This window comes from Mirounga leonina, unplaced genomic scaffold (genome assembly GCF_011800145.1).
Source record: "Mirounga leonina isolate KUSES-001 unplaced genomic scaffold, KU_Mleo_1.0 Mir_448, whole genome shotgun sequence".
Taxonomy (NCBI): domain Eukaryota; kingdom Metazoa; phylum Chordata; class Mammalia; order Carnivora; family Phocidae; genus Mirounga; species Mirounga leonina.
The window spans coordinates 1,321,906-1,348,416 of NW_023270758.1; the positions used below are offsets into that span (position 1 = coordinate 1,321,906).

The following is a 26,511-nucleotide window of genomic DNA, read 5'->3' on the forward strand; positions in this document are numbered from 1 at the left end:
GGGCACACATACACAGGAGGGAGGGGGCCCGGGGCGGAGCGGGCTGCAGGCCATGGAGGCGCAGGCCCGGCCCCACCCCCAGCCCTGCTGAGGACGTGGAGCTCTGCCCCTGGCTTTGTGGTCAGAGCCCCAGCCGGCCCTGGGCGCCAGTGCCCGGGACTCTGCACTCACCCCAGTCTGGGAACTCGCGGTTGTTGCAGTATCTCTCCCCATGGGGCAGTGGGTACAGGAAGTGGGCACAGCTGCAGTTCTGGATCATGTGCTCTTGGAAGCAGGAGCGAATACAGGCCTGCGGTGGGAGGGCGGGAGAACACAGCCGTGACTGCGATGCCCCGTCCCAGCCCCGGGGTAGGGGCCCCGGGGGAGATAATGCTGAGGCCCGGGGAGCCGGGGAGCCGGGGAGCCAGGGAGCCAGGGGAGGAGTCTCCCCGGCTGAGGAGCTGCGCCTCGTGGCCCCTGCAGCCAGGGCGTGGCTGTCCTGCTCAGTGCCTGGTCCCCACAGAGGGACTCAGGCCAGACCCAGCTCTCTGAGGACCCCACCTTGCAGAGCCGGGGCCCCAAACAGGACATGGGGAGGGGTGGCTTGGTCCCAATACTGTAGCCAACCTTCGATAGGTCTCATTAACAGGGCTGCCAGCCTTGATGGAGCAGAGTGTCCCCTCGTGGGGGCAGGGGGAGGAAGAGTGGGTTTGGCGCCTTGGGGACTGCGGAGGATGACTCTCTACTTGTGCTGGGGTTTCAGGTAACCCCAGCCTGGTTCCAGCGCACTCGGAGGCCAATTGCGGTCACTCACGGGTGGAGCAGGGTGACAGTCGCCCCTGTGGGCTAAGGTCAGGAGAGCCTGGCACCGCATGGGGAATGGAAGTGGCTGGTACTCCTGTGTCTCCACTTGTCCCAGCTTCCCGAGTCCTGCGTGTGGAGGAGCCCTCGCTCCAACCCTTGCTATCCCCTGCTCTGGGCTCTGCCCCACCGGCCACCAAGCCAGCCTGCTCCGTCCCAGCTACTCCCACTCCCGGCGCTGCTTCTTCACAGCCTAGCAGGCCCTGTCCTGTTCTCCCTGACAGGGCTGTGGTCTCCCTGCGGGTCCAGCCGGGAGGAGCAGAGCAGGGGCAAGGGGGCCAGCGGGGTCCAACAAGGAGCTCTGACTTTGGGCCGGGGTCTCGCATTCTTCCAGGCCTCACCGTCTCACCCGGAAAGGAGGAGTCCTCTCTAGGCCCCACGGCAGAGGCCGGGGGGTTGGGGGATGCAAGCAGAGCACCCGACCAGTGCCTGGGTCTTTGCCAAGGTCTCTGGCCAGAGGGGCGGCTGCACCGGATGAAGCAAGAGCTGAGCTTTTTCTGGAATGAGGTCTCTAAGGCTGAGCCTGATGGATGCCTCTGTGGCCTCCCTCTCCATGCTCCCCACCTCCCTGTGCTGCCTGGCTGTCTATCCCTTCATTAGCTCGGAAGCTTCCCAAAGTCCCCCACTGCAGGCAGAAGCCCCTCCAGATAGAAGGCAGCCAAACCAGCTGGGTCAGGGTGTGGGGCGCACAGGTCAGCGGGACAGGGTGGGCGGTGGGGGGGGGGAGGTTTCCAGGCAAAAGGGAAGCCCATGCCATGCTCAGGGCTAGCAGGCACAGAGGCAGGCCCTATACTGCCCCCCCCGTCATGCCTCAGCTTCCTTATCTGCCAAGGCCGCCCGGGCTGGGGAAGAAGTGTCAGCCAGGGGTCACGGTCGTCACCTGTGCGGAGACTTTAGACGGTTTTCTCCACTGGGGCTGGGTCTCGGGACAGGCCCCCTGGGCTGCCCTTGGAGGTCACGGTGAGAGGGAAGCCCCAGCTGCAGCAAGGGAGATCGAGGCCGGATACAAAGAGGGACTTCTCAGCTAAGTCGATGAGGCCTTTGTACTGGGGCCTGTACACCCTGATTTCCTCCTTCCTCGTAATATTACCTACATCTTAGCATCGCTGTGAGGATTAAATGAATCCCTGTATGTAAAGTACCTGCAACAGGGCCTGCCTAGCACGTGATGAGCCTGCTCCTCTCCGTATATTAGTACTTATAACAAGTAAATCATATATACATATATATATGATAAATGCTATTATTAGTATATTAATAAATGCTACTACCACCCCGTGGGGTGTAGACAGGATCACAGGATGATGTAACACGGGCCAGCCCTTAGCACAGCATCTCTCCCACATAAGCGTTCTTTTTGGGAGACCCCAGAGTGAGATCCGTGTGTTTTGGGCATCCCCACGGGCACAACTGCTGAGTGGGGACGAGCAGTGGCCGGCCCCGGGCCCTGGTGGGCACCCAGGGACGGGACTGGCTCCCCAGCCCCAAAGGCCACAAAACCCACCAAACCGCCCTGTGGTCACCCACAAAAATCCGGTACAGCCCGTCCTGCCAGGACCAGCTCCCCCAGAGCCCTGAGGCCTCGGGCCTGGTAGATGCAGACTGCCAGGGTCCCCGGAGCCCGGGGCCCGCGCTGTCTTCCCACCTGGATAGAGTAGGTCGTGTTGTAGTCGCTGTAGAGGTTCCGTACGGGGACATCGGAGCCGTTCACGGTGCACTGGCTGTAGGGCTCCCCCTTGCGCTCCAGCTTGTCCTGTGTGCGGAGAGGTTGCTCCGTGTGTGCCTCCCTCCCAGCAAGCACCACGGGGGTCGGTGGGGATGCCACGGGCCCCAGTAGGTGCCAGAGCGTGCCCACCTTCCGCCAGAGCATGCTGGCCCTGGTCGGGGTTCCAGCCCGAAGACAAGGCGGGAATGGGCCGCGAGGGAAGCTTCCACCCTCAGCCCCCCTCCGGCTGCCCTCGGGCTGTGGCCATACCACCAGCACCCCGATGGATGTCTCTGTCCCTGACATGGCGTAGATGCCCTCGTCTTTGATGAAGGGGTAGGACCTCTGCCCATGAAGCAGCAGGCGGGCACCGGCCGTGGACGTGAGGAAGGGCACGTAGTCCTCCTGGCCTATGTCCAGGATCAGCTTCAGGCCTGTGGGAAGGTGGGGCCGAGGGCTGCCTCAATTCGCTCCCCAACACACCCACCTGTCCGGGCCCCCTCCCCACCCAGCTAAGGAGACCTCTAGGGCCCACGCAGGAAGCTGGCTGCCCCTCAAGAAAATTGAGACTTCTTGCCTTCTCCAAGGCCCCCTTCCTAGCCCAAGCCACCCTGCCTCTCCCTCCCCCCCAAGCCCTGCAAGCTCTTTCCACATGGCAGGTAGGTCCAGGGGTGCAGGACTGCCCTGCTCCACCTGAAATCTTAGGAGTCCTCGTTCTCATCATTCAATCCCTGCTGGCTTCCGTGCTCCTTGCTGCTGCTGGGCCTTCGCAAATGTTATTCCCTCAAGAATGCTGTTTCCTTTCTTTGGGATCATGTCCCCGCCCCCTTTACCCTTCACCTAGAACCTCCTGCTCTTCCTTTGGATCTCAGCCCAAGTGTCACTTCCTCCAGAAGCCTTCCCTGACTACCAAGACTAGGTCTCCTAGCTCTGGAAATATTCCTCCCAAGTACATACCTCACTTATATGAATCTTTTATTGTCTGTCTTCCATCCCCCCCTCCCCGGATGGTTCCCTTCTTGAGGGCAGAGACTAGACCCCATATCTTAGGCACCACCATAGGGCCATGCTGAGTGGCTAGGACAACAGGCTAGCATTCATCGAGCACCTGCTACGTGCTGAGTGCTGGGCCAAGTGCTTTATTATGCATGATCTCACTGGTGCTCACAAGAGCAAAGGTATTATTATAATCCCCGTTTTACAGGTGAGCAAACTGAGGCACAGAGAAGGGAAAGGACTTGTCCAGGGTCACCCAGCAAAGAAGGGGCATTGTTGGGGTTCTAACACAGGCAGCTGAGCTCCTTGGTCCTAATCATCTGCCCCTGTGAAGCAAGGTGAGGTGACCGGCGCCTCTGTGATACACAGTGACCTCAGGGGCTCAGGGGCTGGGTGATGGGCGGTCAGCATCCCCTCTGGGCCCCTCTTGACCAACAGCCCTGAGACTTAGAATGACAGCCTGCCTCCCAGAGGCTGGGGAGGCCAGAAGCTGTGGGGTAGGGGAGGGAGGATCGCCGAAGCCATCCTGAGGCCACCATGAGTCTTTCCCCAGAGACGGGCCAACACAGTGGCCTCTCTCATCGACCGCTTCTCGCTCTGTTTACTCCTTCACCCCCTCTCTGTCTCATTCAAGAACCGCATCGCAATGAGGCTCAGTAAGAGTATGAGCTCTGCTACAGGTCAGCTGGGTGCTCTTGGGCAAGTTCTTTAAGCCTCCAAAGAATATTCAGCATATACTGAGCACGTAGGACACGCTAGCCACTGTGCTAAGCGGGTGACGGCCTCATGTCACAATGATACCGTGCAGCGCACACAATAGGCTCTCCTAGGCTATCGTATACTGTTTTTGAACGGGGAAGCCACGGCTTCCAGAAGGTCAGTCTTGAGCTCAGGCTCACCCGGGGGGTCAGTGGTGGAGCTGGGGTTTCCCCCGGGGCCCAGGAGCTTGGGCTCAGCAGCAAAATGGGAGCACTGGTCCCTAGCCCAGGCATTGATGGGAGCTCTGGGAGGATCATAAAGGAGATTTGCAATTTTCTAGCATTCGTGGGTCCTGCTCAGGGAAGCTATAGTTTAACATTTACCAAGGTCAAAATGACTCCATCAAAACCTCAGAGGCTCTATTTCCACCCTGAGTGGCACACGTTGTACATCTCCTTTGTTAAATAATCAAAAAGGAGCTTTCCAAACATAAAGGAAAAAAAAACAAACAAACACTGTTTGCCATAAAATCAAAGTCATACAGCCTTGCACGCACTAAAAACATAGGATAAAGTCTGTCACTTTCCGGAACGGCCTTGGTCATGATGGTTTGTAACCCTTTATGTAAAAACCATATATAATCCTGCTCCAAACATTTCTTTCCTGAAGCACTCTCTTCCTTGTGAAGACTGTGTATCACCAGCAGCTCTCCTAACTTGGGTTCCAATAAAACTCTTCCTTTCTTTTTAAAAATTTAAAGGGGTTGTTCATTTTGCAGGGACAATGGAACGGCTCCCCGCACACAGAAGAGGCCCAACTGTGGCCGCCCCTCTGTGGGCCACCTCCTATCTAATCCCGGCCCTCCCCCTTGACAGCTCGTGGTCACTGGGTCTTCTAGCCCCACGAGGTGGGGATTTCAAGCCCCATGGCTCCAGCCCCAGGATAAACCAAGACTTACCAAACTCAGCTCCAGGGTTGGCAGAAGGGAGCGCCTTCTCTGTCATGCCCCAGTTGAATATGTAGCAGTTGCCATAATCCGGGTGGAAGATGGATGTGAAGTTCCTAAAAGAAACACTATCAGCCAGAGAGCAGGGCCCACCCCAGCCGGTGCCTCTCTGACCATCTGCTGTCCAGGACGCATAGCGGAGGGGAGCCGCAGAACCCAGCCAGGTGTGCTGGGTAAGCCCGGAACTCAGAGAGGGAAGTGGCTGACATGGTGGGTTGGAGAGGGCATGAATCAGGAGAGGGCCCCCCAGAGGCTGAGGAAGGACACAGCTTTATAAGGAGGCATGTGGGACCCTATACAGCGTCCTCTCTTACGTACTGGAAATGTTTCCTAAGGAAATAAGTCAACTACCACAAGAAACGTTTCCATAAAGATGCTCACAGCAGTAGCAATGGTATCCTTTAGTTTCAAAGAATTCAGTTAAAAAAAGACTTTTTTGGATATGGAACATTTCAAACACAAAAAAAGTCAAGACAGTGAAGTCCACCACCAGCTTCAAGAATCATCACGGCGGGGCCACTAATGTGCTTCATCTCTACCTGCCCTGCCCCATCTCCCTTCCATATTATTCTCAAGCAAATCTCAGACGTCATGATTTTGTCTGTAAACATTTCCAGATGTATTTTGAAAAGTAAGAATTCTTTTTTTTTTTTTTAAGATTTTATTTATTTATTTGACAGAGACACAGCGAGAGAGGGAACACAAGCAGGGGGAGTGGGAGAGGGAGAAGCAGGCTTCCCGCGGAGCAGGGAGCCCGACACGGGGCTCGATCCCAGGACTCTGGGATCATGACCCAAGCTGAAGGCAGACGCCCAATGACTGAGCCACCCAGGCACGCAGTAAGAACTCTTTTAAAAATACTGCTATTACAATGTTAAACATGACTAACAAAAATTCCTTAATATTGTTAAATATTCAGTTCAAAGCTCTAACCATCTCCTACATGTCGATTTTTGTTTTTACAATTTATTTGTTTAAATCAGGATCCAAATGAGGTTAACATGTGATTGGTTGATAGGCCTTTCAAGTTTCTTCTAATCTATGGCTCCCTCCATCTGACTTTTTTTTTCTTGTCATATAGCTGTTAAAACAGTTCTGGTTTGACCCAGCTAATCCTTGGAGAGGCAGTAAATGGATCAATATTTCACACCCCGGATGAATTAATGGCTTTGGGCAACACCCACTGCTGTTGGTAATAAAACATAAAAATCCTCCCCAAACAGGACCGAGCATCTGTCTCTAACCACCATTCAGGAAATACTGGAGACAGACGAACAGGTTCAAAGACACCAAAGAAAAGTCAACCTGCAAAATCCAGACCTTGGGGAATGCAACAGGATAAACACCCCAGTTCCTTCCATAAATACCCTGTGAGAGAGGAAAGGGGACACAACCTACAGATGAACAGAAACTTTAAAGACTTGGGTTGCAATCACAATGTGCTGCCTTTAATTGGATCCTGATTCACACACACAAACAAGCAAAAAGGTAGGACATTTATGAGCGTGGACACGACTGGAGAGTTGATGGTATTGAGGAATTATTGTCAAAAAAATTTTTTTTCAGGTGGGATAATGGCATTGTGGTTTGGTTTAAAAAAAAAAAAAAGTCTTGCAGATACGTTCTGAGCTCTTTACGGGTGAAAGACCCTGGAGTCTGGGCTTTGCTGCAGAATGGATAAGAGGGGAAGAGAGTCGTGGCTGTGGGATCGGGAGGGCGCGTCCACGTGAGGTCATCGTGCTCTATTCTGTCTGTAAGTGTTCCTCGGGTCTCTGTTAGGAATAGCTTTACAACGTCTTTGCGTGGTTTTGTTTCGTTTTTCTTGTTTTATTAAAAACAGGAAGGAAGGGGGCTGAGTGCCGAAACAGCCACCGAAATGCAATATTGTCTTCCAAGCCCTGGATTTGGAAACACTGTGCCACTTTTAGGGGCCAGCCCGGTGCTGCATAGTTCTGCGTACATTCGCTCATTCGATCCTCACAGGAACCCCGTGAGGTCAGCTGTTATTTGCCCCAATGTTGAGATTAGGAAGCCATTCCCTCCACCTTTGCGCCCCCCCCCCCCCATCCCTGCGCTGGCAGAACGAGGTGGGTCCCGGGCAGGCTGTAACATCCAAGCTGGGAGTTGACCCTGGGCAGATGTGAGCGGCTTACTCCATCTCTGGGCTTCAATGTCCTCAATAGTGAAAGGGAAATCAGGAAGAAATCACATTTCTTCACTCCACAAGTGTTTACTGAGGCAGGTGCAGGGTTGGGGACAACTGAGGTGAACAAGAGAGTCCTGCCCTGGGCATTCACTGTGTGGCGGGGGGACCCAGCGTGGCGAGGGCCTCGGAGTAGCGTCCTGTCCCTGCTCCCCTTCCAGAACCTGCCTCTGGCTAGTCCTCCTCTCTCCATCGCTGAGGCTCCCCCCGCAACAGGGTTCAAGCCACCAGTGCCCGGCCCTGCGTGCCTCCTGCAGGAGCCTCTGCTACCCCTCTTGTTCTTTTTTTTTTTTTCCCTCTTGTTCTAGTAGGATGTTCCTCTGCACAGCGGTCAGGGCGATGGTTTGAACTGTGAATCGGGCCAGGGTACACCCCTGCTCGGAACCCTCCAGAGGCTCCTCAATGCTCACAGAAGGAAACGCAAACACCCTACGTTGGTTGGTCTTCTCCCCCTTGTCTGTTACACTCCAACAGCATTCCGAGATGTTTCTGAATTCAAGGCCCCTGTGCCCGGAATATTCTCTGACCAGCTGGCCACATAAGTGGCTTCTCCTCATCTTTCAGGATTCACCTGCACTGAGACCACCCCTCCCCGCCGCCCCGCACTCCCCAGGCAGAGTCACCTCCCCACCCAGTTACTTGATCGTTTCTACTTGCTTATTCCCTGATAGCATGCGGTCAAAATCGGAAAGGATCTTTAGGTAACTGCTTGCTTATCAGCAGCCCTCTGCTTTAGAAGGTAAGCCCAGGGAGGGCCGTTGTCTGCCTCAAGGGAGGAAACATTTAGAGGCTAGGATCCCGGGCCGGGCAGCCAGCCTGCCTGGATTCCAGTTTTGGCTTTGTCACTGCGTGGCTGAGCAGCCTGGCCCGCCCCACCTGTAACGCCGGGATGGTAAGAGCACCCGCCCCACAGGACGAAGGCGAGGGTTGGATGCGAGCACATGGAAATACTCAGCAAGTGCTGGTTGCCACGCTCCCCACTCTGCCCTCAGAGCCTGGCCCACAGTAGACAGACACTCAGTAAATATTTGTTGGGGAAATTAGAATATGTGATAAGCAGACCAACAGAGATAAGCTTGGAGGAGTGACACCTCATTCTCCCTGGGATGTGTGTGGGGGGGTGTGGGGGTCACAGAAGGGTTCTTGGAGGAGGGGAGGCCTGAGCTGAGACTTTTAAGGCTGGCTAAGAGGTAGGCGAGCAGCGTGGAGGGCAGCGAGGAGAAAGGGCACATCGGGTGGGGAGCACAGCTCAGGCAAAGGCCCGGAGGGAAGAAATAGCTCTGGGCGGGTACTAGGGAGTCTCCATCTGTGGAGGATCAGGGCTGGGGCCACAGGAGGAACAGAGCAGGGCAAACCGGCTGAAGCCGGGCACTGTTCTGGAGAGCGAGACCCCGCCCCAGGCGTGTGGGGACACAGTGTTCCCAAGAAGCCGTCTGTCTGCAGCCCAGGAGCAGGCAGCGGCTCAGGACGCAGCCGGATCCCCTCCTGCCCGTGGCTGTGCTCTCTCTCCATCTCGCTGTGTGTGCCAACGACCTACTTGTTGGTCATGCCCTTTACTTGGAGAGGCTGCTCTCAGCACCCGCCGACTCTTGCCCCAGAGCCAGGCATTCTTCCCAAAACACCTTCCCGGGACAGGTGTCAGGCATGTGGCCCGAGACCAGGGCAAACCCCCAGAAAAGACCAGAGAGGTAGAGCATCCTGGCAGGAAGCAGGATAACAGCGGTGGTACTGTGTGGTAGGGGTCGGGAAAGGCTTCCCAGGGTGGGAGCTAGTGAGCCGGTCCCTGAAGCAGTAACAACAAGCTACTGCTGCTTATATATGCCTAGATCTTGGTTTCTAAATACCGTTCTCCAATAAAAGGAACCAGGGCTCCTCAGAGAAACGGCTGCTTCTAGAGCTGGGGCATCTGAGGTGCCAGAAAGGAAGGAAGTAGTCAAAAAAAAAAAGAGAGAGAGAGAGATGGGGACATGTCAAAGAGACGCGAGGAGCTGCTACTGGCCCGAGCTGGAAGAATGTAAGAAAATAAATAATGTGGGATGCGATTACAACCCAAATATACACAAGTCCGTGCCGGTACAAATGAGTGAATAACATGAAGGAACAGAGAGGAGGGAACTCTTCCCCACAGAAGATTTCCAAATAGTCTGTATTCCTGTCTCCGGGAGACCAGGAGCCGAGGCCCCCTGTCCCCGAGTCCCCCCTAGAGTGTGGGCTCAACTTCGCGACTCCTTCCCCATGGAAGGGAAGACGGTTACCTGGCGATGAAGAAGGCTGTCCCCCCCTCCCCTGCCCCGTAACCAAGTGAGGAAGGTCAACATCCCAGGTGGTGTCCCTCCCAGCGTACGATGTGATGAGGAGGACACCTCACCTTTGTGCTATTCTTCCCCTAAACCCATCTTACCTGTATAAACCCAAATCAAGGACTTTCTGTAACACACCATATATGTCCTTCCATCCCCACGATAGCCCTATGAGGCCATGTCACGATCCCCATTTTCCAGATGAGAATACTGAGGCCCAGAGAGGCCAAGAAGCGTGCCCAACAGCCCACAGAGCTGGCATCCAAATCCAGGCAGTTTGGCATCAGGGTCCAAATGTGGCTCCTTTTTCCCTAATTACAGCTGCTGCTTCTTGAGCCTTCGCCACGGGCGAGGGACAGAGGATGGAGTCAGAAGGACAGTGCGGAAGCGGGGACGTAGTGTTTGGAGCCCGGCGCTGGGAGGGCCGAGGGAGGCCCGTGTCCTCTGGCCCCGGGTCTGAGGCTGACTCAGGAAGGCAGGTGACAAAGAACAGGCTCGGGAGACATGGGTGGGGAGGGACGATGATGCTCTGGTTTTCTGGTGGCCGAGACTGCCAGCACAGCTGCTCACCAGCTGTGTGACCTCAGAGATGTCGCTGAACCTCTCTGGGCCTTCGCTGCCTCCTACAGAATGGGGTGACATAAGAGTACCTTTCTCATGGGCTTGTGGCCAGGGTTAAATGAATTTTATACCTGTGAAGTGCTAAGAATAGCACCTGACACATCAGCAGGGCTCAATACCTGTTAGCATTATTATTGAATAATGAGTTCCTTATCAAATGTGGGTTTAATGATAATACTAACTATTATTTATTGAGGCCGGCATATCACCTCACTGAACACTCACAATAACCCAGCCAGGTAGGCATGTTATTACCCCATTTCACAGAAGAGGAAAACCGAGGCCCATCGAGGTTAAACTTGTTTAGGGTCACACGGCTTGTAAGACAGGGCAAGGATTTGAACCCGGGGGTCTAACCCCACAGCCCAGCCTTGACCCCCTCGCTAGAGTTACTCCCCAGCCACAGCCACACCACAGAAGCGGCGTGGCCGACGCTGGGTGTTTTGCCTGCCCAACGCCATCCGTTCCCCCTTCTCCTCTAACAGCTCCTCCGCTTCTCTTTGGGGGACCCCAGCCCGACTGCTCAGTGAGAAGAGCCCTGGCTGGGGGCCTGGGGGTTAGGTGGGAAAGGGGGGGTCCGTTAGGGTCTGCGGGGATCTACCGTCAGGTCCCTGGGCCCTGAGCGGGGTCCCGGTGTCGGAAGATCATGGGCGGCTCCCACCTGACCCCCGGCCCCCCTGCCAGGGCTCTTCTCGCTGAGCAGTCGGGCTCCAGGCTTGAAGGCAGAGCCTGACCTCTCTCTCTCCAGCCGAGGGGGCAAAGGTGACGGCGCGGATGTGACACGCCGGTGCATGGGCTGCCTGCAGCCTTCTGGGAGGGCCACCAGGAGCGTCTGGCCAGGGATGCGCTGAGCAAAGGCCACCGGCTGAGAGCGAGGGGTTGGCAGCCAGCCATGCCGCCACCAATGGCAGGACGCGTCCCGTCAGCAGGGGCACCGGCCTGTGCTTTTCCACCTGCGGCCACACCTTTCCAGCTCACGCCATGCGGGCGGCCGGGTGTGCAGCCCCTCTGGCGGACGGCCCTGGATTTCCTGACACGGCCTGTACAGTGCCCGCCCCTGTGCGTTTTGGGGGACACAGGGTCCCTGCGGCGTTCAGCAGACTCTCACTAGAGCTTCCTGAAGGCTCACGGGTGGAGGGAGCGCAGGGCTCAGGCACCGTCCCTGGGAGGGTGACACGGGAAGCCTGTCACTCATGAGACGTGGCAGGACTCCGCGGACTTCAGGGGCCCGAAGTGCGAGACCATGGAGCCCTGGACCAACAGGACACCAGCCCACGGGGGCCCCGCACACCCCGAGGCCCTGCCGCCGCGGCTCTGCGTGGGCCCAGCCTCCAGGCAGCGGTCCCGCCCCAGAGATGCTAGGGCCCGGGGCTGGGGGTGTCAGCAGCAGGGGGGGGGTGTGTGTGAAGGAGGCGCAGGCTTTTGGGGTGAACATTATTCTCAGTCTGCCATCCTGTCCACCTTGGGGGTTGTCAGGGATGCCAGCGAACAATCCCAGGGCCCCGTTCTAAGTGCCCAGCTGAGCCAACTCAGCCCCGCTCCCGGGAAGCAGAGGCGGCGGCCGGATGGTCTGGGATGAGAACCAGGGCAGGAGGTGCTGGGGTGCCCGCTGGCTGTGGGGGGCGAACAGCTCCCAGCCGCCCCCCCTGCAGCCCCCTTACCTGGGAAGTGAGGGGACCCCAGCCCACCCCCCACGAGGTACTGATGCAGCCGGGACAAAGGGCTGGACCCTCAGGAGGACAATCCTTGGTGTGGCTGATGCTCTGGATGCTGAGATGTCGCCTGAGAGACCACGGCCACACTGAGCTCTTTCCTACTTCCCCATCCGCTTTCCTTTACAGACGTGTCCTAAAGCGAGTCCCTCCGTGCGTCATGGGCCCTCCACACATCCCTGTCTCAGGCTCTGCCCCAGGAGATCCGACCAGAGACCCCGAGGCACAGGACACGGTGCTGGTCCGTGGCCGCGCGGGGCTGTGATCGGGGGGCGGGGAGGGCAGGCCGGCTGGGCCAGGGGCGGCTCTCACCTGTAGTTGCAGGGCTCGGGCCCGAACAGGCAGGCCAGGATCAGCCGCTCGGCGGGGTAGCCCATCTCCACCAGCTTGTGCCTGGGCACTTGTGAGAAGATGTTGGTGGCCTGCAGGAGGTACCACTCCGTCAGGGCCTGGGTGGCGCTGGTGAAATTCCGGAAAGTGCACACGGTCCCGTTGAGGCGGCACTGCGGAAGCCGAGTGGGGTTCTGGTGGGCACAGGGCATGCTGGCCACCCCCCGCCATTGTCCCCAAGGGCCAGCTGCCCTTCCCCTGGTGGCACCGCGATGCCGGGGCTAGCGGCTGCTGAGCCGGTGGAGAATGTGTTCACCCCACGCTCACAGGGCTCAGGGGCTGTCCCCTCACACATGGCTGCTGGGTCACTAGGTCTCACACACGGTCGCCAGCCACCCCCATACTAGTCTTATGCATGAGCAAATACACTCACACACACGCACACGCCCACCTCCTGACATTCACAGCCACACGATGTCATGGTCACAACCACACACACCCATATCCAAACTTTCTCCCGGCGCACATACCTAGCTGATCCACATTCACGCTCCTGTGGCCACACAGACAGACGCACCTGGACCCTCCAACTCCCCTGACTCCTTTGCCGGCCTCCTCGAAGACTTCCAGAGGCAGCTCCCTGGAGGCCGTGTGGACCATGAAGGACTCGAGGCTCAAGGCTCCCTCTCCCTCACTGGGGGAAGGAGCTGGGCCTTGTCAGCCTGAGCCCTGTGAGGGGCGCAGCCACCCCCCCCCCAACAGCCGGCCCACCATGACACCCAGGTCCCCGTGCAGACACAGCACTGCGGCGGCCCCAGGCCTCTGGCCTCAGCCACTCTGCCTCTGCCGGCGCTCACAGTGGGCCTTCCTTCTGGAACCCCGGAGGCCGGGAGGAGCTTCTCCGCATTGTGAGACTGCTTTCCCCAGGGCTGGCCGGGGGCACTGTCCTCAGGCCCGTTCCTGGAGGTCTCCTCGTCTCTCCTTAGGGAGATGACGATAATACTTAACACTCACTCTGTCCCAGGCTCTGTTCTGAGGACTGTCTTATTACCGCATTCGCTTTGTACAGCAACCCTACTCCATCATCGGGAGGAAACTGAGGCCAGCAGACTCTCCTCCCCACCACACGTGCACACCCGCGCGCACACACACACACACAGCATGCACCGCGTGCGCACACACAGGGCTTGACCCCGAGATCCGGGGCAGCCCCCCGGAACGAGCCTGCCTCACAGATGAGGAGCCAGACACGGGAGGCCGGGTAACGCTAAAAACCAGTAGGGCACTGGGTCAGAGAGGGCACGGGGCCTCTGGAGCCTCGGACTTCTCGCTGCTTCTTCGGAGATGTAGGGGGAGCCCCGACCCGGTGGAGGCCCCCACCCAAGGGTGACCATCCGAATCACCAGGGAGGCTGCTAACAATACAGATCCCTAGGCCCGTTCCGCTTCCCCAGGAGTGGGGGCCATCGCAGCAGCCCCGCGCAGGGCGGTTACGCTCTGGCATCGGCCGGCACTGCAAGGCTGTGGGTTTTCACCTCCCCGGTATTTATGCTCTTGTCTTTTGATAGCAAGGCTTAATTCCTTCTTCAGGAAAGCACCCTTTCGCCCCCTCACTGGGTCCACGTGGCAGAGGCTGACGTCAACCCAGCTCCAGGGCGCATGACCCAGGACTGGCCAATCATGAGAGCCCATTCTCCGGCGCACGGTGATTGGTTGAGGGCTGAGCATGTGACCCAATGGGTCGGTCCCAGGACTTTCGCTGAGGGTATTGGGAAACAGCAGTTCTGTTTCTCGGGGGAGAGTGCTGAGCTGATGGGGTGTAGGTCTGGCATTGCCAAGGCCTTCTGCATGGAGAGAGCCTGCCAGAGAGTGAGGTTAACTGGGAGAAAAGCTGAACAAAAATGGAGTGAGTTAGGGTCCTGATGGCAGCATTTGAATCCCTGAACCCATTCTACCCCTGGACTTCTCAGTATGTGAGCCAGTGAATTCCTTGTTTTGCTTAAGCTAGTTTGACCTGGGTCACTTGCATCCAATAGTGTCTTGACTAACATACCAGCGCTATTAAAAAAAAAAAAAAAAAAAAGCTTTGTAAACATACAAAATTGGCACTGGCTTCTAGCCTGCCTTTCCCCCAGCAAGACCCAGATTATTTTCATTTATTTATTTTTTTATTCATGAGAGACAGAGCGAGAGAGAAAGGCAGAGGGAGAAGCAGGCTCCCAAGGAGCAGGGAGCCCGATGCGGGACTCGATCCCAGGACCCTGAGATCATGACCTGAGCCGAAGGCAGACGCTTAACCATCTGAGCCACCCAGGCGCCCAAGACCCAGATTATTAAAGGAAAGAAAATCCCATCAGCCTCCCTGGGAAGGGTCTGTTGCTCGATGTGTGCCCGGGGCCCACTTACTAGTCTCATGGCCACTTTGCACCCCTGGGCAGTGCAGGTCCTTCCTGGCGCTGGGCTGCTGCTTGCTGAGCCATTGTGGACATCCCCAAGGAGGTCAAGGACCACAGGGCGGCTGGGCTTCCGCTCGTCGATCAGAACCAGCGGCGTGTCGTTCCAGATGGTGAAGTTCAGAGTCCTAGTGGCGTTGGCGTAGCTCTTCTCGGGAGCCAGGATCCTCTCCAGGACCGCTTCCATGAGCTCATCCAGATCTTTCAGCAAATGCTTGACTTTGGAATACCTGGGTGGGGAGGGGGCCAGTCAGGGGGGCAAGGGCAGCTGAGGGGCAGAGGGCAACCGCAGTCTGGGGTCCCCCTACCCCAGCGTGGCTGCCAGCCACCACGTGTGAGGAGAGTGTTCTGTCCAAGCCCCCTGCCTCTCTACCCACCCGCCCAGGCATCCGTGACTCCTTCTACCCACCGCTCACTTCTTCATCCACGGAGTATGCAGTGAGCGCCTACTAGGCGCCAGGCAGTGTGCAAAGCACAGAGGATATGATAGCGAACAAGACACATGGGGTCCCTTTCCTTATGAAGTTCAAATTCTAAGGAGGAAGACTCCTAACCGCTCCTGGTTCCAATTCTCCAGCAGCGACTCTGGGAAAAGGGTCCAGTTTCAGGAGGGAGAAGGAGGGTGAGAGTGTGGGGCTGGGCTCCAGCAGCTTCTCGCAGCCTCCGGAGGCTCCCATATTGGAAATGGTGACCGGTCACTCTGGCAGAAATGTGTCCAGACCAGGGAGTGAGTGTTAACGCCTGGCCACATACCCACGTCCTGGTACAAAGGGGTACAGCGGCCCGAGCTGAGATCGGCTTCAGCTGCGGACACCTCCTGTCCCCGGACCATGAAACCAGCCACCTGTGTGTACACAGCAAGAGGAGGGCTCGGGGAGGGCGGTGGGCTATGGGGATGGGGGCTGCTAGGTTAGCCCGGATGTCCACACTGCTGTCGAGCAAGGTGGGTCATGGCCTGAGGTCTGGGTTCGAATCCTGCCATGCCACTTGGTATCCGTATGACCCCTGGGGCAAGTTAGCATCTCCGAGGCTCTGTTCTCTCGTCTACAAGATGGGGGGATTATTTACCCTGGAGGACTATAGGTGAGGTGAGGTCTCTCCAGCACCAAGAACCGTGCCTGTCCAGGGCGGTGTTGTACTATGATGACTACAGGTTCTCCGGAGTGGCCCTGAGCAGGCAGGAGCCCGATTACTAGAAAGAAGGGACTTTCTATGGGCACCTGGGTGGCTCAGTTGGTTAAGCGACTGCCTTTGGCTCAGGTCATGATCCTGGAGTCCCTGGATCGAGTCCCGCATTGGGCTCCCTGCTCGGCAGGGAGTCTGCTTCTCCCTCTGCCCCTCCCCCCTCTCATGTGCTCTCTCTCATTCTCTCTCTCAAATAAATAAAATTTTAAAAAAAAAAAAGAAGGGACTTTCTGATCACTAGACATGTAATCAGGAAGTAAGAATTCCCTTCCAGGACCTTCTTTTGGACAAGAATGTTCCTTGTGACTCAGCCACGCTGGCCCTTCTGCAGTTCCTTGAAAGCACCAGACTCTGTCTCGTCCCAGGGCCGCGGCAGCCGTCCTCCACTTGGGCCACTCTGCATCCCACCTAGCTCGCTTCTGCTTATGCCTTGTTCTCCTCTGACTGACCCCTGCCCCTCCCCAACCCTGGCTAGGTCGGTCCCGGCATGTCCCTTTCAGAGGCCTTGCCAGCACGTGGTTGCACGGTGGCAACTCTGGAGTCAGATCAGGCCTGGGTTCCCATGCCACAGTTGTTTGCTGTGTGTCTCTGGGCAAGTTCCCTAATCTCTCTGAATCTCCATTTCCCCACCCATAAATTGGGGCTAATACAGTTATGCCCACACCTAGGGTGGTTGTGTGGACTGGAATTACATAAATCAACCAAAAAGCAATGGACATACTGCCTGGCAATTCATCAGCCCTTGATGTACTATTGCTATATATATATTTTTATCATCGTGATTATAATTAATTCAAACTTACAACCCCTCGATCGAGAGTTGCATGCTCTGCTAACTGATCAGCCCGGTGTCCCTAGGAAGTTTATGAATTTTGAAAGGTACTTGCTGCAAAGGGATGACGCAAACAGGGAAAGAAAGAGAGAAGGAGAAAAAGGAGGGAAGGGGGGATGGAAGGAAAGAAAAGGAAAACGAAGAGAAGGGAAGGGGGGAGATAAAAGGGGGGAGAGGGAGGGAGAGAGAAAGAGGGAGGGGGAGGAAGAGAGGGGGAGGACAGAGAGAGGGAGGGGGAGAGATGGACAGAGGGAGGGAAGGGAAGGGAGGGAGGGAGAGTAGGAGAGGCGGCAGGGAGGCAGGGAGAGAAAAAAGGGGGACGGGAGAGAGGGAGGGAGGGAGGCGGGGAGGCGGGGAGAGCCAGCTCCGCAGTCCAGGGACCACCTACTGGAAGGGGCTGGCGTTGCAGATGGTGACGGCGGGGAAGTCCATGGTCTTGAAGCCGATGGAGAGCGACACGCTGACCTCCCAGCTCAGGTAGGTCCTGATGAAGACGCCCCACTGCCAGCAGACCAGGGAGGTGAAGAGCAGCGTGATCAGGAACCACATGGCCTTCTTCTTGGGCCCCTCGCAGATGATGCGCTTGGGGCCGTGGGTGTTGGTGTTGTTGCAGTACCACACCAGCAGCTCCTTGTACGTGTAGCCCGGGCCCTTCTGCAGCCGGTGCAGGCACTTCCGCAGGTACTTCTTCAGGTGCATCGCGGCGCCTGCGCGGACACCCCGACACCCCGCAACCAGATCCAGCGCGCGGCCCGCGGCCCAGGCGGCCCCGTCCCGGTCCGGGCCAGAGCCTGGGCACCCGACACAGGCAGCCGGCGCCGCCCATCCCAGCCTCCCTCCCCAACTTGCTCTCTCCTCCTTTCTCTTCTTCCCTTCTCCCTCCCCCTCCCCTCCCTCCCCTTCCCTGCCCCTTCCCCTTCTCTCCCAACCCTCTTCCCCATCCCTCTCTCCCCTCCTTCCCTCCCTTTCCCTCGCCTTCCTTCCGTGCCCCTCCCCCCTCCTCCTTTCCCTCCCTTCCCCCTTCCCAATCCCTTCCTCCTCTTTCCCTCCCTCTCCCCCTTCTCTCCCTCCCCTCTTCTTTCCCTCTCCTCCCTCTTTCCCCTTCCTTACCGCCTTCCCCTTCCCTCCCTCCCCTCCTTCCCTCCCTCTCCTCCTTCTCTCCCTCCCTTCCCTTCCTGCCATCTATCCTCCATGCATCCAACCAAAAAGCATTTATTGAATGCCTACTGTATGCCAGGCACTGAATTAGTCCCTCTGGACTCAATGATGGGCAAAACAAACAAGGTTTCTGCCCTCTGGGAATTTTTAGCCTAGTGGACAAGTTACTTAAACTCCCAACTCCTGAGGTACTCCATCTGTAAAGTGGGGATAATTGTACCTCATTTACAGAATTGCTGAGAGGGTGAAACAGGTACCTGATGCACAAAACGTGCTAAATACAGTACCTAGCTCAGACTAAGTGCCCAATATGTCGGCTACTTTTATTTATGTTTTATTTTATTTTTATTATTTTTATTTATTTTATTTTTAATTAATATATTTTTTAGAGAGAGAGCAAGCTTGGGTGAGTGGGGGTGGGAGGGACAGAGGGAGAGGGAGAGAGAGAATCTCAAGCAGGCCTCACACCCAGTACAGAGCCCAACGTGAAGCTCGATCTCACAACCCTGAGATCATGACCTGAGCCAAAATCAGGAGTCCAAAACTTAATCGACGGAGCCACCCAAGTGCCCCATCAGCTACCTTCATTACAAGCTATTGGCGGGCGAGACGGATGTTCTTCAAATAGTCCATCCAAAATGCATAGTTATGAAACATGGTAGGAAGGGGTGGGACCCTGAAAGGGTGGTGGTGAAGAGCCAGGACTCTGGAGGTGAAATGTCTGCTTTGAATCTCAGCCCCACCACTTTCTAGCTGTGTGACTTTGAGCCAATCACTTTCCCGGTGCCCCAGTGTCCTGGTCTGTAATGGGGATAATAATGAGTCTCCCTCAGAGGTTGTTGTGAAGACCGAATGAAAATATGTAGCATGTGGATGAATGCCTGGCACCCCCCACCCCCACCCCAGTTCTGAGAATCCCCGGAGAAGCTGAGTTAAAGAACACAGAGTTAACTAGGGAAAGAGGAGTGGAGGGGGGCACTCAGGTGGAGGGGACGCGGGAGGAGGGAGCCTGGAGAGGTGAGCAGGACCTCGTGGGTTAGGATTTGGAGGCGTGGAGGCGTGATGCCATCCAGTCCACCATCTGGAAAGACATGGGCTGGAATGGGGTAAGGGTGGGTCCGGACACATCGGGAGCTAGCTGTGGGTTGTCGAGGAATGTCTAATCCTTCTTTCTGAGACTCTGTTCCTCACCTGCATGAGGGGACAGGGTTCTTGTGAAGAGGAACCCAGAGATGTGTCACAGAGCCTGGCCCATGATGGCTTCTCAGGCAGTACCTGTTTCCTCCCTCCCTCTCCTGAGACAGAGAGGGAACCTGCTGCTGGAGCACCCCAGCTCTATCCCGGGAGCCGGGGCCAGCCAAAGGCCACCTCCTTCTTGCAGCTGTCCTGACTCCCTGGCTGGAGGGACCCTCACCCTCCTCTCAGAGCCGCTCCCTTTCAGGGAGCACTGTGGTGGGCAGTGCAATGCCTGCTGCTCCAGCGTTCTTCACCCCTCTCCCCTCCGGCTCTGTGTGTCCTCAGGGAAACTGCCCCTCCCCCAGTCTCAGTTGGTGTGAGCTGCCAGGTTGGCTCTGCCCCTAGTCTGAGGGGTGCTCACATTAACCCCCGTGTGGATTGTTGAGACTCAATTCTATGACTTTATGCTGGTCTAACTGAGGCAGAGACTCCTTTTTTAACAAAGACTACTAAGCTGGTGGTATTTGGCACCACAAATAGGGAGACTGCCTGAGAATTAAAGCTAACACAGAGGAAAGCAGGGCCACAAGATGGAGAGAGTGATTTCTGACATTTGAACACCTGGATCCAGCCACTCCTGAAGCCATTTATTCCTGGACTCAGCAGATACAAGAATCAATACCCTTCTTTCTTACTTATGGTGATGCAAATTGGGTATCTGTCATTTGCAGCCATTAGAATCTTAAAAAGAAAGAAATTCACCTCATTCTACCCCGTGTCATACCCACTTCTGGCTATGGCCTCTCATTCTGATGAGATCATAAGCCCTCTGAGAGTAGCGGCTCTGTATTCCTGACAAGCCCAGCACGGTGCCTGGAATTCCACAGAATAGCTAAATGGATAATGCCAGACCTTCCTATCTAAACAGAGATCTTAAACTTGCTCAAGCATGTTCACTGCTGACCTAATTTTCTGACACAGTAATATCCCCCACCGTCCTTGCCAAAGCATTAAAGACTTTCTCCTCCAATGCCTCTGCTCGCTGATGGAAATCAAGCTCCCTGTGCCTGCTCAGGCCATCATGGCTCTAAGAAGGACGTTCACAGATTAACCCAATTCCCATCTTTCCCTAGATGGCCCATTCCCTGCTCTGGGAAAGTAAAGTTACAGTGATCATAGTAATAACAGCTCCAAGGGCACCATCAAAGCACTACGTGTTTACCATGATTGGGGCACTGCAAGGTGGTGCGTGTGTTATTTCATTCTTAGACATTATTATCCACTACTACAAAACTTGGGAAGAACTGGGGCTTTGTCTGTCTTTATAGTCTAGCACCCCAAGGCCTAATAGGTGAGAAGCACATGAGGCTCCAATAAACTGCCACGGAAGAACCAGACAAAGGGCCTCTCTGATGTCTCCCCTTTGCCATTCTCATTTAATCATTCTGGTTCAGCCAAGGAAAAAGTCGGCTTGGTACAGACAGGTCCTGAGCATCTATTTAACCCCTGCTTATCTCCCAGATTAACCATGAGGCCTCAGGCTCAGAACTTTACCAGGCAACAGTATCTAGTTGGAATTCACATCATTCTGTTTTCATTGGGTTGTTTTTTTTTTTTTGTAAAGATTTTATTTATTAATTTGAGAGGAGAGAGAGAGAGCGAGCATGAGTGGGGGGAGGGAGGGGCAGAGGGAGAAACAGACTCCCCGCTGAGCAGGGAGCCCGATGCGGGACTCGATCCCAGGACCCCAGGATCATGACCCAAGCCAAAGGCAGGTGTTTAACCGACTGAGCCACCCAGTCGCCCTCACTGGGTTTCTTTTTTTTTTTTTTTTTTTTAAAGATTTTATTTATTTATTTGAGAGAGAGAGAATGAGAGAGAGCACATGAGAGTGGGGAGGGTCAGAGGGAGAAGCAGACTCCCTGCTGAGCAGGGAGCCCGATGCGGGACTCGATTCCGGGACTCCAGGATCATGACCTGAGCCGAAGGCAGTCGCTTAACCAACTGAGCCACCCAGGCGCCCCTCACTGGGTTTCTTTTTAAGAGGGATCTCCTATTCATGGCAAGAGATACTGGCCTTTGCTTTCCATTCACAAATACACTTAAGTAAAAAAAATGGGAAATGTGCTTAAAGAAAAATATCCAGTGAACAAGTCTGCCACGCAGCAAACAACGGACAGACGTAGATGAGTAACAGAAGTTGGTGGAGTACCGGCTTATCTCCTACCTCGTTCAGTCCCTTGGGCCATTAACCAAGTACAAATCAGTCAGTGCTACAAACAACTTTATGTTGTTCCCATCAGATTTCACCGCCCAGGTGATAGATGGTCTGTATTTGGTAGAAAGGTTTAACTCCACTTAAGGCTTAAACCGACCCAAACAAGCCAAGGGGAGATTGAGTCCACTCATGGACTCGGGAACAGTGGTCATGCTTCGGAGAGTCCCCGACTGCGTCAACACCTTGGCCTACGCTGGTGGTAAATGTTCCTGGCCTCAAATACAACAGTGAAGGGTGTGTACAACTGATTCTGCTTTCTTAAAAGAGGAAACACACACTTGCTTTCAGAGACAAGTTTGTCCTGAGATTTGACTCAGTCTCTTGGTGGGAGGACAATTGGGAACACAGGTGTGTGTCTTTACCTATTATCTTGACAAGGGGACACATAAATGCTCTTCCTATGGTCCGTTCTTCCAAACCTTCTGAATGAGAGGTTGCAACTCGTGCCCTAGGAGCTGCCTTGGGTTTGCAAAAGTGGTTTTGTTGTGGGCACAGTATTCATTTTTAGAATTCTCATTTAAAAATAACAGCTTTATGGAGCTATAATTCATGTACCAGATAACTCATGCATGTAAAGTGTAGAATTCGGTGGATTTTAGTATATTCGCAGAATTACTCCACCATCCCAATAAATTTTAAAGCATTTTCATCTCCCCCCAGAGAAACTCTGTATCCATTAGGGTCACTCCTCATTTCTCCCTCCACCATTCCCAGCTCCAGGATCTGTCTCTATAGATTTGCCTCTTCTGGACCTTTCATATAAATGGAACCATACCTAATGTGTTTTTTTTGTGACTGGTCTTTTTCACGTAGCATTATGTCTTTCTTAAAAGACATCCAGGTTCATCCATCTTGTAGCATGGATCAGTACTTCATTTCTTTTTATTGTCAAATAATGTTCCATATTATGGGATATATCACATTTTATTTATCCATTGATCAGTTGATGGACATTGGTATTGCTTTAACTTTTTGGCTAGTTTGAGTAGTACTGCTATAAATAATCCCGTACAAGTCTTTGTGTGGACATATGTTTTCATTTCTCTTGGGTACATACCTAGGAGTGGATATACCCACTGAATCGTACGGTAATTCTATGTTTAACCTTTTGAAGAACTGACAGACTGTTTTTCAAAGTGGCTACACTATTTTCAAAATCCACTAGCAGTGTATGAGGATTCCAGTTTCTCCACATCCTCTTCCAATGCTTGTTATCATTCAATTAAAAAAAAAATTATTCTTGCCTTACTAGTGGGAGTAAAGGGGCATCTTATTCTGGTTTTATTTGCATTTTCCTGACAGCTAATGATGTTGCCCATCTTTTCACGTGCTCTTGACCAATATATCCATTATACAGCCAATATATCTTTGGGAAAATATGTATTCAGTGCTTTGCTCATATTTTAATTGGGTTGTCTTTTTATTATTAGGTTGTGGGAGTTATTTATATATTCCATATAAGTCCTTTACCAGATATAGGATTTGCAAATATATTCTGTTCTGGGGTTATCTTTTCACTTCATTTAAAGCACAAAAGTTTTTAATTTTGATGATGCCCAATTCGTCTATTTCTTTGGTTGCTTGTGCTTTGGTGTCATCTCTAAGAATTCATTGCATAATCCAAGGTCACAAAGATTTACTCCTTTGATTTATTCTAAGGGTTTTATAATTTTACCTCTTCTATTTAGGTCTTTGACCCAATTTGAATTAATTTTTTAAAGTTTTATTTATTTACGTAATCTCTACACCCAACGTGGGGCTCGAACTCACAACCCAGAGATCAAGAGACACATGCTCCTCCAACTGAGCCAGCCGGGTGTCCCTAATTTGAATTAAGTTTTGTATATGGGGTGAGGTAGGGGTTCAAATTCATTCTCTGGCATGTGGATACCCACTTGTCCCAACAGCAAGACTATTCTTTCCCTCATTTAATTGTCTTGGCATCCTTAGTGGTTTTTTAAAAATATATTACTCAAATTAGGGGGCGCCTGAGGGGCTCAGTTGGTTAAGTGTCCGACTCTTGATTTCAGCTCAGGTCATGATCTCAGGGTTGTGAGATCGAGTGTTGGGCTCCAAGCTGGATGTGGAGCTTGCTTGCGATTCTCTCTCTCCCTCTGCCCCTCCCCACCCCTTCTCTCTCCCTCTCTCAAAAAAAAGAAAAAGAAAAAATATTACTCAAAATAATTGGAAATGGAAAGATATACCATGTTCATGGGTCATAAGACTCAGTTTTGTTAAGATGTCAACCCCAAATTAATCTCTGGAGTTGATTCAATCCTAATCAAAATCCCATAGACTTTTTGCAGAAATTGACAGGCTGATTCTACACTTTATATGGAAAAGCAAAAGAACTACAATAGGGGGAAAAAAAACAGTTTTGAAAAGGAAGAACAGGGGCGCCTGGGTGGCTCAGTCGTTAAGTGTCTGCCTTCGGCTCAGGTCGTGATCCCAGGGTCCTGGGACTGAGCCCCACGTCGGGCTCCCTGCTCCACGGGAAGCCTGCTTCTCCCTCTCCCACTCCCCCTGCTTGTGTTCCCTCTCTCACTGTGTCTCTCTCTGTCAAATGAATAAATAAAATCTTTAAAAAAAAAAAAAGAAAAGAAAAGGAAGAACAAAGTTGAAGGGCATATACTGATATCAAGACTTACCATAAAGTACTATAATCAGAACAGTGTGATATTGGTGTCATGACAGACATCTTGATCAATGGAATAGAAGAGAGAGGAAGGACATAGATCTACAGAGTGCCAAGCTGATTCAATGCAGAAAGGATCGTCTTTTCACCAAGAGATGCTGGAACGAATGGAGGTCCATGTAAGAAAAAGTGAACCTCAACTCTTACCCCACATTATACAAAAATTAACTTGAAATGGATCAGAGACCTAAACACGAGAGCTAAAACTATAAAACATCCAGAAGAAGTGTAGGAGAAAATCTGTGCAATCTTAGGGTAGGCAAAGCTCTTTTAGATAGGACACTAAAGTCATGAATCATGAAAGGAAAAAGAAACCTATAAATTGTACTTTATTAAAATAGTAAAATAAAAATCTGCTCTTCAAAACACACCATTAAGAAAACGGAAGAGCAGGACACTAGGAGAAAACACTTGTAATAATATGTCTGCAAAGAATTCGTATGCAGAATAAAGAATTCTTACAACCAAATAAGAAGGCAACCAACCTAACAAAATAATGGGCAAAAGATTTGAAAAGACGCTTCATACAAGAAGATATATGAATGGCCCATGAGCACATGAAAAGATGCTTAACATCATTAGTCATGGGGAAATGCAAATCAAAACCGCAGTGAGACCCCATTTCCCACCCCCTAAAGGACGGGCAATTCCCAGTGTTAGCGAGGATGTGGGGCCATTAGATCTCTCCTACCCACTGGTTGGGATGCAAAATGGTACGGTTCGGCAGTTTCTCAGAAAGCTAAATGGACACTTATCATATGACCTATCAATTCCACTTTTAATTATCTAAGAGAATGGAAACATGTTCACACAAAGACTTGTACATAGATATTCACAGCAGGCTTATTCATTAATAACCCCAAACTGGAAACAAGACAAACAGCCACCGGCAGGTGAATAAATAAATTGTGGCACATCCATACAATGGGATACTCTTCAGCAAAAAAAAGGAACCGACTATTGATACATACACCAACACAGGTGGATAGAAAAAAAAAGAAACGTGCTGAGTTTAAAAAGCAAGACATGGCAGAGTACATACCATCTGATTCCATTTATATGAAGCCCTAGAAAAGACATACTAATCTCTAGGGACAGAAAGCAGATCAGTGATTCCCTGGGTCTGGGGTAAGTTCTGGATTGATTAGAAAAGCACATGGGGGAACTTTTGGGAAGTGATGAAACTGTTCTTTATCTTGGGTGAGATGGTGGTTAGTTGGATGTATACATTTGTAAAAACTCATCAAACGCTATATTTATTTTTTTCAAACACTATATTTAAAATGGAGATAATGTGTTGTACATAACATATTTAAAGTTCTAACGAAACACTTAAATCCATTGTCGTTTCAAACTTATGAGAGTTCACATCTTAAAAATCCAAATTTTTCTTTTTTAAAAAATATTTTATTTATTTATTTGAGAAAGGGAGAACGAGAGGGGGAGGGTCAGAGGGAGAAGCAGACTCCCCGCTGAGCAGGGAGCCCAACAACGCGGGGCTTGATCCCAGGACCCTGGGATCATGACCTGAGCTGAAGGCAGTCGCTTAACCAACTGAGCCACCGGGAACCCAAAAATCTAGATTTTTCTTTATGTTTTGAAAAATCACAAATATCTGACAGTTGTCCGCATGGGGCAACATTCTGCCTGAACTGAATAGTGGCAGCACCCCCTTAAGATGGAGCATATGCTCCCTGGCCCACCCCAAATCCCCCCCAATTCCCTATTTTCTTATACTCAGCTCATCTTACTCATTTTTTAAAATTCCCTGCTTTGGCTTATGTGCACATCTGACTTTGTGACCCCTGTAAATTGTAGGTCAGATGCTTTCATTAAAATCCCCTGTACTTATTTTTTGCAGTAAAACCTCAATTATCCAAGGTTATCAGGGAATAAGAGTTCTGGGTAGCTGGATTTTCATAGTTAATTGAAGGTTAGCCTGAAAATGGATTTGACTCTGGTTATTGAAAAATCTTTCATGTTTCTGCCTCCACTAGGGCAGGCAGCCCCAGAACATGACTGACTCATTGTTCTCGAGCACCTGGCCAGGATTGGAGTCATGGATGGGGCTCAATGTACCAAGCTGGAGACGGTGAAGAGGGTTTTTTAGGGGAGCGATTGGAATCTCTCCAGGGGCCAGGACATACCCTGGGCATCATTTCTATTTATAAATGCAAATATTAGGTGCATTCCAGGCACCCAGATTTTGGTCTCTAAATACCATTCCCGATGAAAAAGGAACCAGGGCTTTTTGGAAAAATGGCAGATACCAGTTTTGGTGCAGGAAATGTACAGGCTGAGCCTGGGATATCTCATACCAGAA

General features: G+C 52.9%; 1 protein-coding gene across 1 annotated transcript in view; it reads right to left on the reverse strand.

The window, feature by feature from the left end:
- SCNN1B (sodium channel epithelial 1 subunit beta) overlaps nt 1-17,580 on the reverse strand; it is a 21,846-nt gene extending 4,266 nt beyond the window's left edge. The window contains exons 1-7 of the mRNA XM_034988062.1: nt 17,270-17,580; nt 14,818-15,094; nt 12,395-12,585; nt 5,199-5,302; nt 2,816-2,979; nt 2,486-2,593; nt 172-289 (exon numbers count right to left, since the gene is read on the reverse strand). Coding sequence (XP_034843953.1) covers nt 172-289; nt 2,486-2,593; nt 2,816-2,979; nt 5,199-5,302; nt 12,395-12,585; nt 14,818-15,094; nt 17,270-17,580 — 1,273 coding nt within the window. The remainder of the gene's footprint in view (nt 1-171; nt 290-2,485; nt 2,594-2,815; nt 2,980-5,198; nt 5,303-12,394; nt 12,586-14,817; nt 15,095-17,269) is intronic.
- Between the last annotated feature and the right edge of the window lie 8,931 nt (nt 17,581-26,511).